The 19,062-nt window shown below is 34.1% G+C and overlaps 1 protein-coding gene across 2 annotated transcripts; it reads left to right on the top strand.

The window, feature by feature from the left end:
* Positions 1–1,228: 1,228 nt before the first annotated feature.
* On the top strand, positions 1,229–17,823 carry LOC306879658 (calcium/calmodulin-dependent protein kinase type 1-like; the record flags this gene model as incomplete). 2 transcript variants are annotated; one of them, XM_079432804.1, is made up of 11 exons in its annotated part: positions 1,229–1,317; positions 9,313–9,444; positions 11,445–11,519; positions 11,635–11,773; positions 12,065–12,191; positions 12,421–12,496; positions 13,644–13,756; positions 14,061–14,139; positions 14,248–14,335; positions 16,746–16,917; positions 17,719–17,810. In XM_079432804.1, 11 exons carry the CDS (start codon positions 1,232–1,234, stop codon positions 17,808–17,810), a joined length of 1,179 nt encoding a protein of 392 aa, XP_079288930.1. The 2 variants fall into 2 exon arrangements, with proteins under 2 accessions (XP_079288930.1, XP_079288929.1); XM_079432803.1 differs by having other exon boundaries at positions 1,232–1,317; positions 17,729–17,823.
* Between the last annotated feature and the right edge of the window lie 1,239 nt (positions 17,824–19,062).

Raw genomic sequence — 19,062 nt, 5'->3', positions numbered from 1 at the left:
TTGTCATATTCATATTACATAGCATGGAATTACTATGATACATGTTAAAACATCATTGCATTGCTTTGGTACAAGATCCAAAAATAATACAATAAACGTACTTTTTGTACTTTGTTGCAGATCTGAAAAATCTAACTTGTACTTTAACTGAATGCTGACTGGATAAAATTTATGATAAATGCATGATATATCTATGTACAACAAGTACAATGGATTGCTGAATCTTATTTGTTATTTTGCCACCTTTGGTTTGGCTTCTACGAACAGGGTAACTGAGCTGATATTTTTTGTTCTTTGTCAACAAATTGTCAACAATCAAACTTATATTATGACCAGTGCTTATCTATTTTAAATGTCTTAAAGATGACAAAGATTACAATGAATAAGGAATGACCAAAGCCAGATATATAATAAATAATAATAATGAAAAATGTTGCCATATAAAATAAAAATACATGACTAATCATAATTACAGAACATTGTAAAACAAAAGAAAATTGAGGGGTCATGTAATTCGTTCTAGAGCTTATTGGAAATATCAGTAAGTGTGTGTCAGTTAAACTGAGTTATGGCACCTCAAAGGAGCATCAATAGTTGTGTAAATCACAATTATCCATTTAGACTCATTAATAGTTTCATTTAAAGGAAATTCTTGAGGACTTTAAGATAGGACTTGTGAAGTTTAGAACAGCCGATACATATTTTTCATGACAAAATAGTTTCAATTTTTTTTATGAATATGCGAGTATGCATTACTTTCTCTTATTTTTTTTGCTTTAATCATCTTGAAAACAGAATCACTAGAGTTTGCCTCTAAAAAAATTATCTCAAAATCTATAAATAGTAAAACTGGTCACTGGCTTACAGATAACAATGTGCTCAAGCAGTCCCTGCAGATGCTGAGGCTAAATAAAATGGCTTATGCAACCACAAACTATTGGTTTGGCCCATGTTACCCTGTACTGAGAAGAGTAACAGGTACCATGATGATGGCATTCACACATGCAGGCTTCAGTGGCGGTGAGATTTGGTAATACACACCTGAACAATGCCACACTATTGCAGTAAGATTTAATAATAGCCATGAAACCAGAAACACTCTTCTTAAATACAGCCAAGTTTTTTGCAACATTGTTTCTATGTCTAATTTTCTATTGAATTGATTTTTATTGATTTATTCACTGATCTCTACTCCTGTTTTTTTAGTTCCTGAGTGGAAATCAACTATACAATGCCTTTAGGAGATGATGAAAATGGATGGAAAAAGAAGACAACTGATATTAAGGAAAATTATGATTTCAAGGAGGTCTTGGGGACGTGAGTGTTTGATAAATGAATTGCTTGATTTTACAGTGAAAGTGGCCAGATACAAGTGTTATTTTAATATAATTTTTACACTATTGATATTTTGAATTAGCTTTTATTTTTATATTTTCAGTTTTCATTTAAATTTTAGTTATTTTTAGTCATTTTGTTCTGTGCTTTCATTACTATTTAGGTTTAAATTATTTTTATTTCACTTTCTGTTTTAGTCATTTTTGTGCTCTAATATATTTTATTTCAATTAACAACGATAATAATCTTGGTTTGAGTGATTTCATACACTAATAAAATGACATTGAAACCACACAAGACTCACGATGACAGGAAAATCAGGTCTTCACAGTGTTTTAGTTCTGTTTGGAGCTGTTGAATCACACCTGCAACTACTGTATCAACAAGTATTCTTACTCCTAATCTTCTTCTGTAGCTCTGTAGATCCCCTTCATTTGTTTTAGCCTGTTGAGAATAACAATATGTCATGTTGGCATTATGAAAACAATATTCAGAGTATATTGGCACTGAGTGGCATCAGAAACAGATCTCATCCATTTTCTGTTGGAGCAGTTGCTTCTTTTTCTCACTTTGCCGGGTGTGATTAATGACACCTCAGTGTGGTACGCAGCAGGGCTTTCATTATCCGTCAATATTGGGAATTAGTTGAATTTACATTCGCATTTATATTATTCCCAGATGCTTTCCTACAAAAGCAACAACAACATTTCTGTTTTGAAGTCATGTAGACCTGCTTCTATTATTAATGAAGCCAGTCGTAGCCGAGGACAAGAGAGAGTTCGTTGACCCTAAGTGCACTAGCCCTTTTATGCCGCAGATATATTTATAGTGCGTGGGCAGAGTGTGTACATTTTACTGTCACGTTCGGTGCATCTTGGGCGACGTGGCTGTGGACGGGAGCCAGAGAGAGGGATAAGCAGATGGACAGAGCGATCTGCTATGCCGAATCTTAGCGACACTCACGCAAGATCTTTCACGAAGCACGTGAGAAGCAGGACGGCGAATGCTGGGTGGGAAGCACATCGCCATCCTCCAAGGCACTGCTGAGGGGAAAGTCACTAGCGTAGAGCTGTGATGAAACCTTCAGACACGCACACACAGACACATACACAAGCATATAATATTCATCAGGGGGTTGTTATGAGTGTCTCTCCCCTCCTGCGGCCAGAATGACTGCTATTTCAGATGGCATAACAGAATCATTTCGGCATGCGTACTTCACCTCGAGTTCACATGGCCAGCCTCATGTTAAATCCCCTTCTTTGGAGCTGTGCATGCTACACACTCACCAGAGATACATTCTTAGCATCACTGTGGAGCAATTGTCAGTCTTGACCCTTGTTGCACCAAAACCTCAGCCTTTAGACCTAAATTTGGACCACTTTGCAGCTTATTCGGGCAAAAAATTGTCTACATCAACAGAAGGAGACCATTTTAATGATATATAAATTGGCCAAGTGCAGTCTCGTTTGGAGGTAGATACCTTGTGGCAAATTGCAATGCACCTTTAGTTGACAGATCCCACTTTTCAATTTGTGTAACAGTTTTTTTCCAGTCACTTTAATTTCCCTTTTTAGCATGAGTACACGTTTTACTCTATTTACAAATATCCTGGATTGATTTCTATTAATTGTAAATATTATATACTGTACTGTTCACAAGTTTAATTCGACATTTAACTGATCAAAAGTCACTTTAAAGATTTATTTTTCAAATAAATGGTTTTCTTCAGAAATTTCGATTCATCAAAGAATCCTGAAAAGTGTTTTGCAATTTCCACAAAAATATTATGCACCACAAATGGTAGATAGACAGACAGACAGACAGACAGACAGACAGACAGATAGATAGATAGATAGATAGATAGATAGATAGATAGATAGATAGATAGATAGATAGACAGACAGACAGACAGACAGACAGACAGACAGACAGACAGACAGACAGTTAGATAGATAGATAGATAGATAGATAGATAGATAGATAGATAGATAGATAGATAGATAGATAGATAGATAGATAGATAGATAGATAGATAGATAGATAGATAGATAGATAGATAGATAGATAGATAGATAGATAGATAGATAGATAGATAGATAGATAGATAGATATGCCTTCATAAGCAGAGAGTTGTTGGACCCCATTGACTTCCATAGTATGGAAAATATTACAGAAGTGAATGGGGGACTGTTTGGTTATGCACATTTGTCAAAATATCTTCATTAGCGTTCAACAGAAGAAAGAAATTCAGGTTTGGACTCACTTGAAGTTTAGTAAATGATGACAGAATTTTCATTTTTGTGTGATCTGTCCCTTTAAGGTGACTTGCAGCTTCAACACTTCTAGTGCTGACCGCCTTAAGCAATGTGACATCCGTCACTTCTAGTGTAGACACAGTGTTACATAAATTGTTGCATTGAATTAAATGCAACAATTTATGGTAGAATGGTTTTACACAATTCGTTTCATAAATGAATCCCGTTGTACCTTACAAACATGACTTGTTTCATAGCAATCGGAATTTGCATAGCATTTCTGTACATGACATTTATATATAAACATTTTTCAGACACTTTTATCCCAGACAGCCAATCAGTCTTGTTTGTCACATCCATGAGATGGTCAATGAACACTCTGGACTCTATAACTATTTAAATATCCTGCATTGGACTGGAGTAGTGCAGTTAATTGTAAATGGTACAATGGAACTATCAATGTCAATGAGCAATATTAGTTTTGTGCCGAGATGCACATTCCATGCATGTTTTCGTTTGTCGGCAAACAACGAATTCTACAGAGAGCTGAATGAACTGAAGCGGATTGTGTAGTAGGCAAGATTGCTGCAGCTGGGACCTGTCTGCCCCATCAGCAGAAATAAACAGAGAGAAAGAGAGTTATAAATCATGGGAAAGTCCAAAACTTCAAGGAGACCTTTCTTGAGGAATGTTGTATCAATAGCAGTGCAGAAGCAACCTCTAAATATTGTGGGAAAAGGTTAGTCTGCTAATCTTTAGTAAGATGGCTCAAAAGATTTCTGTTATTCTGTACTCTTAGACCACACACTGTATGGTCATAAATCAAAAAGTGCTCTTTGTCCTTTCTGCACAATTAATTTCGCATTAATGCAACTATAGACAGAAAATGGAACGGTTTCTCTGTATAGGCAAATCTGTAACCTAGCTTTGTTTTCACAGTGTCATGCGGTTTTGACTAGTTTGCCAGTAAGGCATTGTTCAGAGGATTTAACTGTATATGTTGACAGAAAGCCTCTTTTCTAAAGTAGATTATGGAATTGGTTTAGCCGTGAATTCTTTGAGTGGAGTCAATTGATTTATTCTGGGGAAATTGTATCTGCTCTGGCTTATCTAACTGCGGACCTGGATTTTGATTAAAAACATGAAAAACGGTTTACAACTGAAGACTAGAGAGTTTTTAATTTTAGCAGATTATGCAGGATTTGCTACAGTATGTCGAGAGACTAATGTTTGAGTAAGTGGTACATGTGTGTTTTGGAGGATAGCTATAAAAAGAGATAAGAGTTGTGTTAACAGTTAATTGCAACTGTAAGCAGTATGCATTCTGGTTGTTTTCCATATTGTAATTTATACAGTTTATGCAAATGTACATGGCTGTTAACATAATTAAGAACAGGTGGGTGGTACTTTGGAGACTTTGTTATGATATGTTATGAGTAAGTGCTTAAATCATTGCGCTAACTAATATATACAAATAACAGTTTGCTTATCTTGTTTCTGTAAGAAGAACAAGGTCTGTTTTTGTGAGACGAGGTTAGTATTTGAAATTTGTGTGTTTTTTTTCAGTGTTGCTGTCTGAAAACAGTGATATTTGGGAAACAAAATGGACTGTGTATATTTGTGCTCTTTCAAAGCTTACAGAATTCAAACATTACTTTGACTTTGCTGTTTTGTTTTTGGTTTAGTCATTCACAGTGTTCATCTTATTTACAAAGTGAGCAGAAGAGGTCAAAGGAAACTGGTTGCTATGGTGATGGGATTAGATATTTTTTTGATGAAAGTTTATGTTTCAATTCAAAGCTGTTTTTATCAAAGGTCCCTTTGTTGATTTAAACTCTCAATCTTCCTAAACAAAATGAGAAAGGTGTTTTGAAAGATTACATTTAGTTAACCAGAAGGCCAGTTTTGTCAGGTTGGTATGATGTCAGAATTTTTTTTTTCAGTCAGTAGTAACAGCCAAATTTATACGGCTTTCTAAGGGAATCTAAAATTACATTAAAAGCTCCCCAAACAACCTACCGTTTTAAAAGACATCCATAAAAAATAAAACAGAGCCACTCATGCTGCATTTTTGTTCAATTATTAATCACAGCTTGTTAGCATGAGTCTGTGATTCAGAGTGAGTTTTAAGATGCCTTTTTTTTTACAAGGGATAATTTTAACAATATTTGCTGAGAAAAAAAATTATTTAATCATTTTAATGTAATAAATTAAACTGATAATTTATTGTGGCAGACAAATGTATGATAGATAAAAAGTTGAGTTGTTCCTGGAGTTAAAATCATAATGAGAGTTGTCTAGTGTTCCGGCACTGGATTATTGCTTCACAGATTATTTTCCAGGTCAGGTACAGTGGTTAAATTAAATGCTGCGTCAGTATTACTTGAATAACCCTACTAGATATTGTAAAAAATCGATTCAAACACACTAAAAATAATATATTTGTGTGTGTTTTTGTGTATATGTGTGTGTGTGTGTGTGTAGAGAGAGACAATTCAGAGATAGAATCTTAAACTCGTATTAAATAAATTAGACTTAAATTACTTATATTTGTATAGTTATTGAAGCAATGAATTAACATTACGTATAATGCAACACCAAAAATATGTTTAAAATACTTCATATTTTATGATATCAGAAAATTTACATATAATGACTGGGCCCACACATTTAGACAAATTTCCCTTAATTCTCAAAATGCATGTTAATTTATTGTTCCTCCTGATGCATATTTAAATATTAGGTAAATTTTTAATATGTTTTAGCTAATCTAATAATGCTTTCAATGACCAGTAAGAGTCTCTCAATGCTGTTATACCACATTTAAACATTTTATGAAACATAAACAGTGTAATGTATTAGCATTTTGTACATGTTTGTAATTTGTCCTTTCATGTTGTTGATGTTGTTTTCACTTTTTGTTGACATGTAAACTACAATATCTCCATGATTCTTAACCCCTCACTAGAGAAACACTTTATGCCATGTGTATTTTTAATCTATTTTAGAGCACAGAGCTGCTGTTGGGAAATGATTGGCCTTGTAACATATGTAAGGCATTCCATCAGCTATATGTCTCTGCGAAACAATTTTCTTATTTACAGACCCAAGCACCCACATCGGCTGTCTTGTATCATTTCCTAATCTCTATTCTCTCTCCTCTCTTCCTCCTCCTTTACCCACAGGAAGCCACGGGAAGCCTTAATTACACCATGTCTCACGGCAACAGCACAGCTCCCACTCTCTTCATTTCCTCTCACTCTCTCTTTCTTTCCTTCATTCTTTCTTCCCGACCTCCTTTTTGCCCCCCGCACCTCCCCCTTTCCACTTAAGGCAGTCTGAGAAGTCTGTGATACGAGTCCAGTAGAAAGTTTGTTGACAGCTGCAGCGCTGTATGAGCTGCTCTCTCTCATTAAACAACCCTGCTGTGATCATGACTCACTAGCATGGCTTCCAGGTCATTGGAGATTTCCGTTTTATTTTTATTATCTCAACAACAACATATCATAAGGTCCTTTTAATTGAAATCATCCTCATGGAAACAGACAGACACGCATGCAAGAAAAACTGTCCTCTGTGATTTCAGAAAATTGTACATAACGACTGAGCCCAAATTTCCTGTTATTCTGCACTTGTTTTTCTTCGTTTTACACGTTTTGTGTAAAAGTTTTAAATATTAAGTCACATTTGAATATGTTTTACATTTTTCAAAGGATTTCAAAGTTAAGAACAAAGGTTCTTCCAGGAGCATTAATAATTATGTCATTCAAAGTTATCTTATCTGATTTTTAATATCGTTCTCAAAATATTACAAAAACATTATTTAGACATTATCCATGAACCTTTTTTCTATCGTTTGTCTATCATTTTTTTAATGTTTCTACACATTTCAGAATGTTCAGAGAATGTTCAACAGTAATATTTCAATGATATTTGTAAAATTATATGATAGAATATTCCATTACTATTCATATAACCAAGAAAAAACGTTTTAAACCATTAAAAAATGTTTTTTTTTTTAATGTACAAATAACCGCATAAATAACATTTTCATAATGTTAGAACATATTTTTTGTTAGCTGGGTATCTGTATTCATATGTAGATGTTATTTTTGAATAGTTTGAGACATAACTAAAATAAGAATGAAATGTTTGAAATCATAATCAGTATTTTACCACTATATCAAATTTAGTCTTGGAAGTGAGGAAAAGACATTTCCTCTATACTGTCATTTATTCTTTAACTTGTTTATTCCTCTTTTCCTTAGTGGCAAATTATATGTTTAATTGCTCCCTCTGTGATTAAGAAGGCAGTTTAGGGAGTGTGTGTTAGGGACAGCTAGATTATACATGACAGTGCTTGTTTTAACTCATGGGCTTTGTGTTTAAGGAAGAGAACGAGAATTAATGTGTTTTGTCTACAAACCTGCAAGCCTGAAAAGATGCTGGAAATAGGACAAACACACACCCAGATGGAACACACACCCTAAACACATGGAAACATTCCTTGGATGATTAAACAGCTTGTGCTGTTTGTCTTTTTCTGGCACTACCTGTGTCCCTCTGGAGGATGCAGACGTACAGCACACTGTTTCATCTTTCCCCATCTGAAGAGTCTGGCCTGATAAAATATCAGCCGCTCACAATATTTCTGTTGCGCAAACAACACACAAAAAAAGAAAAATACTCTTGAAAAGGCGTTAGCGCTGTTTGCGTCCCTTTTGTGTTGTGTTACACAACAAAATCAGGGTTGAATTACCGCTGAAGGGTAAAAATGCATCAATGCATTTACTATCAATCCATCAGTGATGTAGGAAAACTTATGTGAATTAACTTTTAAAGCTGTTCAGAGTTACACCAAGCGAGTTTTTTTTAAGAAATTGTACTTTTATTCAGCAAGAATGCATTAAACTGATAAAAGGTGACAGTAACAACATTTACAGAGTTACACAAGATTTCTTTTTCAATAAATTCAGTTTATTAAACTTTACATTCAATATAAACTTTATTAAAATAAATGTTTCTTGATTTGTAAATCAGCATATTAGAATGATTTCTGAAGATGATATTGAAAATTCAGCTTTGCATTGGAGGAATAAATTACTTTTTAAAATATATCATATTAATATATTTATTTCACAGTATTACAGTGTTTAATACATTGTTTTTATTATAATAAATGAAGCCTTAATGAGCATAAGAGACTTCTTACAAAAACATAAAAAAATCTTACAGACTCCAAACCTTTGAGAGGTAGCATATGTTATTTTTATGCTGTTTATTCCTGGTTGTTATTCTTAACTGTATATAAATATTTATGTTAATCACCAGATTTATATCATATATTGGTGACAAACTTAACACACATAATAATTGCAGTTGCTGTTATCATCATGTATTATTTACAATAAATATTAAAAATTCTTTAAAACATTTAAATATAATCAATATCGTTAATATTTACAATAACCATTGTCAAAAATATATTTTTTTAAATAATCAAATTTGATTTAGCTTACTGACTGATGTTAATAATCTTGAAATATTGGTAAATTAATTAGCCTAAGTAGATCGTAGAGACTGTGGGTGCATTTACTTTTGAGAAATGCAGTTCTGGTCAATATATTGGTTTATGTCTGCTTTCATATCAATAGCTTAGAGGTCCACTGGGGGAAGATAAATATCTAATAGCACTAACTCCATCTTTGCTGTCCTCCAGAGGTGCGTTCTCTGAGGTGTTCCTGGCTGAGGAGAAGAAGACCCAGCGACTCGTGGCCATTAAATGCATCCCTAAGAAAGCGTTGGAGGGAAAGGAGAACAGCATTGAGAATGAGATTGCTGTGCTACACAGGTCAGAACTGGCTATCTAATGATTTACAGCATACAAAACTAGCTTGATAGTCAAGATGGACAGCTGGCAGATCAACTATCTAAACCAGCTGAGGACCAACTTGGCCTTAGGCTGGTTTAAGCTGTTCATTTTTCATACAGGACAGGAAATATTTATCATATATGGAGAAAGCCAAACAGAGGAAACCTGTAGTCTGCAGGACACCTTAGTATACCATGGTATTTGGGACTGAACTCTTTGATTACAGGGAGAATAACAGATAAGACCATGTCATGATTTGTGTGCAGATATAGGACAGATGCTGCCGAGAGCTTGACTCTTTGTGAGGTAGTGTTAAAGATAATTGGCAGTCAAGATGCTGAAAGGTCTCTTCCTTTTCCTCTTAAAAGCCAGATTGCTCTTTGAGAGAAGAAAAGCTCTTGTGAATGCTATCTGTGCCATAAAAATGTGCTATAGCTTTAGAAATCATAGAAGTGTGTACCGGAAATGTCAAGAGTATACTGGAGATAGTCCTATTTTTAGTGACTCTGTTGCCAGGGCAACAGCACACACAGAGGCTGAGATGGTATGGAGGTTCCCCGCAGCAGTATTGTGAAAGAGAGAGAGAAAGGGACCGAAGAGGAAGAATAAGGATAGAATTAAGAGAGAGAGAGAGAGAGAATCACTGGTGTGAAAAACTGTAATCAAATGGAAGGCATGCAGGAAACCAAAAGAGTGGAAGTCAAATGGAGATGGAGCAAAATGTTATTAATGTCTGTTTGAGTATAGCTGGTCTAGCTTCATAAAAGAGACTGACAAAGCACATTAAAAATAGGGAAGAAGGAAGGAAAGCCATCATGAATAGAGCATACAAAGATCTTTAGAGCAATGCAATGACTTTCACATGCATATTACATTTCCTGACAGCAGTGCTGTTATAACAAAAATTATTCTTCTTTTTCTTATTATTATTATAAAATAGTTTTCAGTGTTTAAATATATTTGAAATGAGATTATATAAAAATCAAAAGAAAAGAAAAGAAAAAAAAAACAAATGATAAAAATAAATAGTTGGCAATATTTAAATACATTTGAAATTTGATGATAAAAATCTAAAAAAATAAAATAAAACAAAACAAATCAAAATAAAATAATTGACAAAAAATTAACTGTTGATTTGTGCACACATGGCAAATAAAATGAATTAATTAATGAATTAATGAATTAATGAATGAAGGAATTAATTAATTAATTAATTAATTAATTAATTTATTTATTTATTTATTTATTTATTTATTTATTCATTCATTCATTCATTCAATTATTCATTCATTAATTCGTTCAAAAACTGAAACTTAAAAAAAAAACTTAAAAATTTGAAATGTTTCTATGGCAACTAATTGAAATAAATTAAAGTTATATAGATTTATAAAAAAAAACTAAACGAAAAAGACAAAAACATAAAATTAGTAAAACATGAACTAAAATAAAAATAAAAACTGAAAACATAAATTAAAAGCCAATTCAAAATATTTATATAATATAATAGTATATAAATAATACAAAAGTAACAGTGCCTTAAGGCCATTGCACACTGAGTCCGAAATGTTTCACGTGCGTTTTTTTTCCATTTTTTCATATTCCTCATCCTTTCCTATCAAAATGCATGCTACGGATGCGAAAACGCAGAAAATCGAACCTGATCCAAAAAATGTTTTAACTGACAAAAGTTTTGGAGTCAGCGTGCAAACGTGATTGACACAACATGAGGTCGTATTTATTTTTTAACGTGCAAAAATTCGGACGAAAATTTCAGACTCAGTGTGCAGTGACCTTCATAGTGAAATAAATCAACATATACACAATGTAAAATATGAATCTGCAGCATGCACAAATTGGATCCTACAAGTTCTGGTCACTAATGTAAGGGTCTTAAGCCATTTTACTGTCCACCAGCTGAAATAATAAGTCTGATTGCCAGTTTAGATTCTAATCATTGCTGTTTTTTTGTTTTTTTTCAGAATAAAACATGAGAACATTGTTTCACTGGAAGACATCTTCGAAAGTCAGTCGCATTTGTATTTGGTCATGCAGCTGTGAGTTTTCTCATAAAAGATACTGGCTGATGTTGGTTTAATTTGCAGTGTCAATTGAACACTTGTGTGATTATAGTAGACGTGCTAATTGTAGTTTGTGTGTGGGTCTTCACAGTGTATCGGGGGGAGAACTCTTTGACAGGATTGTGGAAAAAGGCTTCTACACAGAAAGAGATGCCAGCAAACTCATTCGGCAGATTTTAGATGCGGTCAAGTATCTGCATGATATGGGCATTGTGCACAGAGACTTGAAGGTAATGCTTACATATTCTTTCCCTATTGCCTTTCTAACCAGGCGTTATGTGAAAATTATTCAGCATGCAATCTTTTTTCTGTCCTCGCTGAATAAATATGACAATATATTCACTGAAAAAAATTCTAATGTGCTGATTTGGTGCTGAAGTAATTTCTTATTATTTTCAGTGTTGAAACTTGTTGTGATGTTTAATATTTTTTGTGGAAATCATGATACATACCAATGGATGTCCATAGATATGACTTGAAATTACGTTCAGTTGATATTCATTCATTCTCTTTCTGTGCAGCCAGAGAATCTGTTGTACTACAGTATGGAGGAGGACTCCAATATCATGATCAGTGACTTTGGCCTGTCTAAGATCGAGGACTCGGGAAGTGTGATGTCAACTGCCTGTGGAACACCTGGATACGTAGGTATGAATGAGAGCTATTCAATATATTTTACCATCCTCAGCAAGGGTCAGTAATGTGTTGGTTTTTAGAGGCTCGCAGTCATTTGAAATGCCATACAGTGTTAAGTGCTAGCATTTTAAAGTGTCTCTTTGATGCTGCCCTCATTCTCTTATAAGCTCAAAAGGAAAGGGAACTAAACAGAAAAAAGAAACACTGAAAGCTTCTCCCTCTCGTTCACTCTCTCAAACAGCTCCAGAGGTCTTGGCACAAAAACCATACAGTAAAGCTGTAGACTGTTGGTCCATAGGAGTGATTTCTTATATTCTGTGAGTATTTCTTGATGCTATCTGTCATATCACAATTTATTTTGTTTGTATTGATTGCCAATTTTATAGGAATTTATTTAGTTTGATCGAATGTATTGAATGTATTGAATTATTTATATTTATGGTCAAACCTCATTTATTTATTTAGGGAGGAATGTATTATGAATTAGCATAAATCAACATTTCAATCAAATCAGAATTTCATATGTATTTATGTATTTGTCATATCAAAAACATTTTGTTTGTGCATATTTATTTATATTTTATATTAATTTATTTATTAATTTAAATCCTTTATGTATTGAATTTATTTTAATTATTTTTTTTGTTTGGAAGCCTGTTTCCGCCACTGAATAAAAAAATGAACTCAGACTTTTTATCTCACAATCTCACTTCTTTTTCTCACAATTGCGAGTTTATGTCTCGCAATTCAGACTTTTTTTTCTCAGAATTACATGATAGAAATTCACAATTCTGACTTTTTTTTCTCAGAATTGTGAGATATAAACTCCAAGCCACAATTCCAAGATAAAAACTTGCAATTCTGAGAAATAAAGTCAGAATTGCGAGATGTAAACTCACAATTTTGACTTTTTTTCTCAGAATTCTGCACCACTTTGTTTGACAAAAAATGAAAGAGTTTGTATAATGTTTATCTGATAAAAATTTGTATTAATATTTTATGCCTTCATTTGATTACCAAAAATTTTAATACACAACACATAATTTCTGAAAAAACAAACAAACAAAAAAAACAACATTATTGGGCCTTATTATTTTAAACAAATTAATAAATTAAATTGTTTTTGTGCATTTAATTAATTAGATATGTTTTTGATAAAACTTAAACTTTTGATTGAAAAATGAAAACAGAAATTGAGATTTTTTAAAAAAATATATATTTCATAGGGCCCTAAAAATGTATTTTTGTTAAACGTAATAATAATAATACATTGTATTTTTATTTTTTGTATAATAATACAAGTTTATATAATGCAGTTCTGAGACAAAAACTCAGAATTTCGAGTTTATATCTTTCATATTAATTTATTAGTTTGTTTGTTTGTTTGTTTATGATTAGCCAACTAATAAGAGAGGGATAACTAACAGTCTGTTGGTTGTTATTACAAAGCTATGTCTTTTGCAGCTTATGTGGCTACCCTCCATTTTACGATGAAAATGACTCCAAGCTGTTCGAGCAGATTCTCAAAGCAGAGTATGAGTTTGACTCTCCGTACTGGGACGACATCTCTGACTCAGGTACATCTTTGACTTCAGTCGTGATAATGTAATCATAATCCAGTAGCATCATTTTGACAAGTTCTTGATACAAATGAATGCGCCGATTGAGCTCAACAGCAGGTTTTTAAAAATAAAAATACCATTAGTGATGTAACAATGTTAAACTGAGTTCATTTTTATATAATCCGACTTGTCTGCCAATAGGAGTGAAGAAAAACCTTCTCAAAACTAATGATGAGCTCAATCCTGGGCATTCTCTTAATGCTTTCTTAATGCTTGAATATTGTTTGACAAACATATTGTCGATCACATCCCATCCCAGCCAAGGATTTCATCAGTCACTTGATGGAGAAAGATCCCACTCTGAGATACACATGTGAACAGGCTTTACAGCACCCATGGTAGGATTACCTAAAAATAAGTGTTATTGTTGGACTTAATCTATGATCATAATATCCTTTTCCTCTTTTCAACAAAATTGCATTAGTAACTCATTTCTAATTTTGAAGGATTTCTGGAGACACGGCTCTCGACAGGAACATTCATGAGTCTGTCAGCGCTCAGATCAAGAAGAACTTTGCCAAAAGTAAATGGAAGGTGAGAATCCCATCTTTTTTTTTTTAACATCTTGCATTTCCAGTCCAACAGATCTGGGTGATGTTTTTTGAATATGGCTTACTTGGTTTGGCAAGAATAAACCTGAGCTATATTTTCAGCCTCTGCAGTCTCACCATATGACTACAAAAACTATTGTTTTATCACATAGACACAGAAACTTAAAGGTCTTCACAGTAACCCATCAAAATACAAGTTTTGATTCAAGTTGAAGAAATTGTGACAGAAATATATTACATTTGTCTTAATGTAATGCTATTACTACTAATAATAATACAATTATTATTAGAATTTAATTAATTACAACTTTTGTTGTTAATAATCACACAATGTTTCATGTTTTTAACAGTAAACTTATGTTGTGCACCACTTTGTTTGATGAAAATGAAAGAGTTTGTATAATGTTCATCTGATAAAAAGATAAATTTATATTTTATGCCTTCATTTGATTACCAAAAATTAAAATACACAACACACAATTTCTGAAAAACAAAACAAAACAAAAAACATTATTGGGCCTTATTATTTTAAACAAATCAATAAATTAAATAGTTTTTATGCATTTAATTAATTAGATATGTTTTTGATAAAACCATTAAAATGGAAAACACAGAAATTGAGAAAAAAAAATTAAAATAATAATAAAATATATTTCAGGCCCCTCACATTTTTGTAAATATTGTATTACCTGTATATCTTTTCATGTGACAACACTGAAGAAATGACACTTTGCTGCAATGTAAAGTAGTGAGTGTACAGCTTGTATAACAGTGTAAATTTGCTGTCCCCTCAAAATAACTCAACACACAGCCATTAATGTCTAAACCGCTGGCCACAAAAGTGAGTACACCACCTAAGTGGAAAATGTCCAAATTGGGCCCAATTAGCCATTTTCTCTCCCCGGTGTCATGTGACTCGTTAGTGTTACAAGGTCTCAGGTGTGAATGGGGAGCAGGTGTGTTAAATTTAGTGTTATCGCTCCTTTTCTCATACTGGTCACTGGAAGTTCAACATGGCACCTCATGGCAAAGAACTCTCTGAGGATCTGAAAAAAAGAATTGTTGCTCTACATAAAGATGGTGTAGGCTATAAGAAGATTGCCAAGACCCTGAAACTGAGCTGCAGCACGGTGGCCAAGACCATACAGCGGTTTAACAGGACAGGTTCCACTCAGAACAGGCCTCGCCATGGTCGACCAAAGAAGTTGAGTGCACGTGCTCAGCGTCATAGCCAGAGGTTGTGTTTGGGAAATAGACGTATGAGTGCTGCCAGCATTGCTGCAAAGGTTGAAGGGGTGGGGGGTCAGCCTGTCAGTGCTCAGACCATACGCCGCACACTGCATCAAATTGGTCTACACGGCTGTCGTCCCAGAAGGAAGCCTCTTCTAAAGATGATGCACAAGAAAGCCTGCAAACAGTTTGCTGAATACGAGCAGAATAAGGACATGGATGACTGGAACTATGTCCTGTGGTCTGATGAGACCAAGATAAACCTATTTAGTTCAGATGGTGTCAAGCGTGTGTGGCGGCAACCAGGTGAGACAAGTGTGTCTTGCCTACAGTCAAGCATGGTGGTGGGAGTGTCATGGTCTGGGGCTGCATAAGTGCTTCCAGCTCTGGGGAGCTACAGTTCATTGAGGGAACTATGAATGCCAACATGTACTGTCACTGTGACATACTGAAGCAGAGACTGGGCCACAAGGCAGTATTCCAACATGATAACGACCCCAAACACACCTCCAAGACAACCACTGCCTTGCTAAAGAAGCTGAGGGTAAAGGTGATGGACTGGCCAAGCATGTCTCCAGACCAAAACCCTATCAAGCATCTGTGGGGCATTTTCAAACGGAAGGTGGAGGAGCGCAAGGTCTCTAACATCCTCCAGCTCCGTGATGTCATCATGGAGGAGTGGAAGAGGACTCCAGTGTCAACCTGTGAAGCTCTGGTGAACTCCATGCCCAAGAGGGTCAAGGCAGTGCTGGAAAATAATGGTGGCCACACAAAATATTAACACTTTGGGCCCAATTTGGACATTTTCACTTAGGGGTGTACTCACTTATGTGGTCAGCGGTTTAGACATTAATGGCTGTGTGTTGAGTTATTTTGAGGGGACAGCAAATTTACACTGTTATACAAGCTGTACACTCACTACTTTACATTGCAGCAAAGTGTCATTTCTTCAGTATTGTCACATGAAAAGATATAATAAAATATTTACAAAAATGTGAGGGGTTTACTCACTTCTGTGAGATACTGTATATGTTTATATGTGTATAGAATGCAGATGTGCAATAGCTGGTAACAGATTTCCTCATTAATCTCACTGAAATGTTCTCAAAGATACTTGTAAACATATTTCAGAGGCACGTTATTTCTTGTTCTTGTCCCTGTAGCAAGCATTCAACGCAACAGCAGTGGTCAGACACATGCGGAGACTGCAGCTGAGCACCAGCCTAGAGGGGCCGAGCCAAATCACCACCACCAGCCCCTACCACAGACACCTGCTCCTGCCCGCCAAAGAGCTCGACCAGGAGGAGGATGAGGACGAGGAGGAAGACGACAACAGTAAGCCTGAGATCATTCTTGAATGAAAGTCACATACTATCCATCCTAAATAATAAACAGAATTATTACTTGACAATTTTAGCACATACAACCTGTTAAGTAAACAAGGGAAGAGAAGTTAGTACCAGTTTTCTTCTTGGATTTCTTTTTAATTGTAGAAAATTACCGCAGCATGTATTGATTTTTTTTAAAGATAATTGATAAGGTAATGAGCAAGGTCATGTTTTCAGAAAGAACTTAAGTAGATTAAAAAAAAAAGAATTTGTGAAATATCAACTTTAAATATCTTAGTATAGATGTGGTTTTTATTGTATTGTTGCAAGAAAGTTAGTAGACAACTGTTTGTTTCTTTTATTTTAAAATACTTTGATAGTGCCATACCTTATATGGCGCTAAAATAAATATACAAACAAACAAATAAATAACTTTTTAAAGTGAAGTTAAACAGCACACAGGGAAAAAACACTTCATAGAAAATGTAAAGTATGTAAAATATTTGTCGTGGAATTTTAAGATGGCTAAATTAATGTTACTTCAGCATTATTTATGTACTATTATAGTATTTATTAACATTTTTATAGTTTTATTCGTTTTTTATATTTCGATTTATACTGTATTTCAATTTTAGTTCTATGTCAAGACAACATTTCCAGATATATATTTAAGTAATTTGAACATGTTATTTTCATCAACAACTTTTTAAAAAAAAATAGTTTTAGGTAACAATAACAACACTGGGCCAAATGCTGTTTTATATACTACACTGTTGCTGCTTGTTTTCACATACACTTTTCTGTTTAGGTTCCCCGAGTGTGGACGGGCGTCGAGGCAGTGCCGATCGAGACAGTCTCAGAAGCTGTGCTTACTGCTGCCGACCAACCAGCAGGATCTGAAGCAGAACTCTGAGCCCAGCAGAACCTAGAGGAACCCAGTGGAACCACACATGCACCAGTCTGACCCGGAACACAGAGCTTTCCTGATAACATGCACTAGATGGAGCTAGTGCTGCTGGTGGGACGTGAGAGGAGAGCATCATTGTTCCAGACATTCAGACTTGGGTATATCATAGACAGATATGTAACTCCTCTATTGTTTTAATTTGATTAATATTTCTGTACCCCAACCAAAGACAAAAATATGTTTAAGTTGTACATTTATGGAAGGTTTAATTATTTATTTTATTCACATTATTTTTTAAAGAAAACGTTCAGGTCTTGTACCCTGTAGCAATTTGGACTTTCTTGGAAAGCCACTAGTTATACAATGTCTTAACAAATATTAATGTCTTAATAAGCCCCACTTGCTCAGGCGATAAGTTCATGAGGAAAAAAAGATCATATAATTTTTAAGCCTTAATCCATTGTGGCTTTTTTTTTTGTATGGTCTGTTGGGTAGAGCTGATTTTGTGATCTGCTCTGACTTCATATGCAGCTTTGTACAATTCTGAACCAGGAGTATTTCCAAGCTGTTACGGAGATCACATGATCTTGTCGTGGGTATAAACCTTCATATGAAGCATGTGGACAGAACAGGGGTTAAGAGATTTGAGCCACAGTCCAGATGCTTTTTTGTTTTTTACACCCAGATTAAATACAATACTTAGATAATCTCCACATTCAATGAAGATGACTAATTTTAGATTTATGGGGCAAAAGTAGTCTGTAGCTCAGTTCCAAAACTTACATTTATTTGTTTTTTTATTTAAATCTTAATTTAACATGTATTTGAATTTGCATATAAAATATTCATCCATATGAACAAACTCATAACTTAATGTAATGCATATTTGACAATCATACATGAATGAAAGAAGTAAGATTTCTGTAATATTACTACTAAAATGTAACCAGGTTTATATATTTATCATCAATAAATCTGAAAATTTGTTTCAATTGAATGCATATTACTAATTAAACATTGCTTGTAGAGCTAGCCATATTTTAACCATGTCCATACTTTATTTTAACTGAATAAATTTAATTGTTTGCACAATTAACAGATTTATGCAAATTCCAAGCATTTTGAATAAATGCATTTTCACAAATGAGATTTTTGCGATAATGCTAATGTGTTTTAAATCCACAATAACCAAGGTTTATATATTTCCCATCAATTAATCCAATTTGATTATCTAATCAGTCTTAT

The sequence above is a fragment of the Barbus barbus genome (genome assembly GCF_936440315.1).
Source record: "Barbus barbus genome assembly, chromosome: 13".
Taxonomy (NCBI): Eukaryota; Metazoa; Chordata; class Actinopteri; order Cypriniformes; family Cyprinidae; genus Barbus; species Barbus barbus.
Note: the sequence above shows the minus strand (reverse complement) of the source record. Positions and strands in the feature narration are given on the sequence as shown.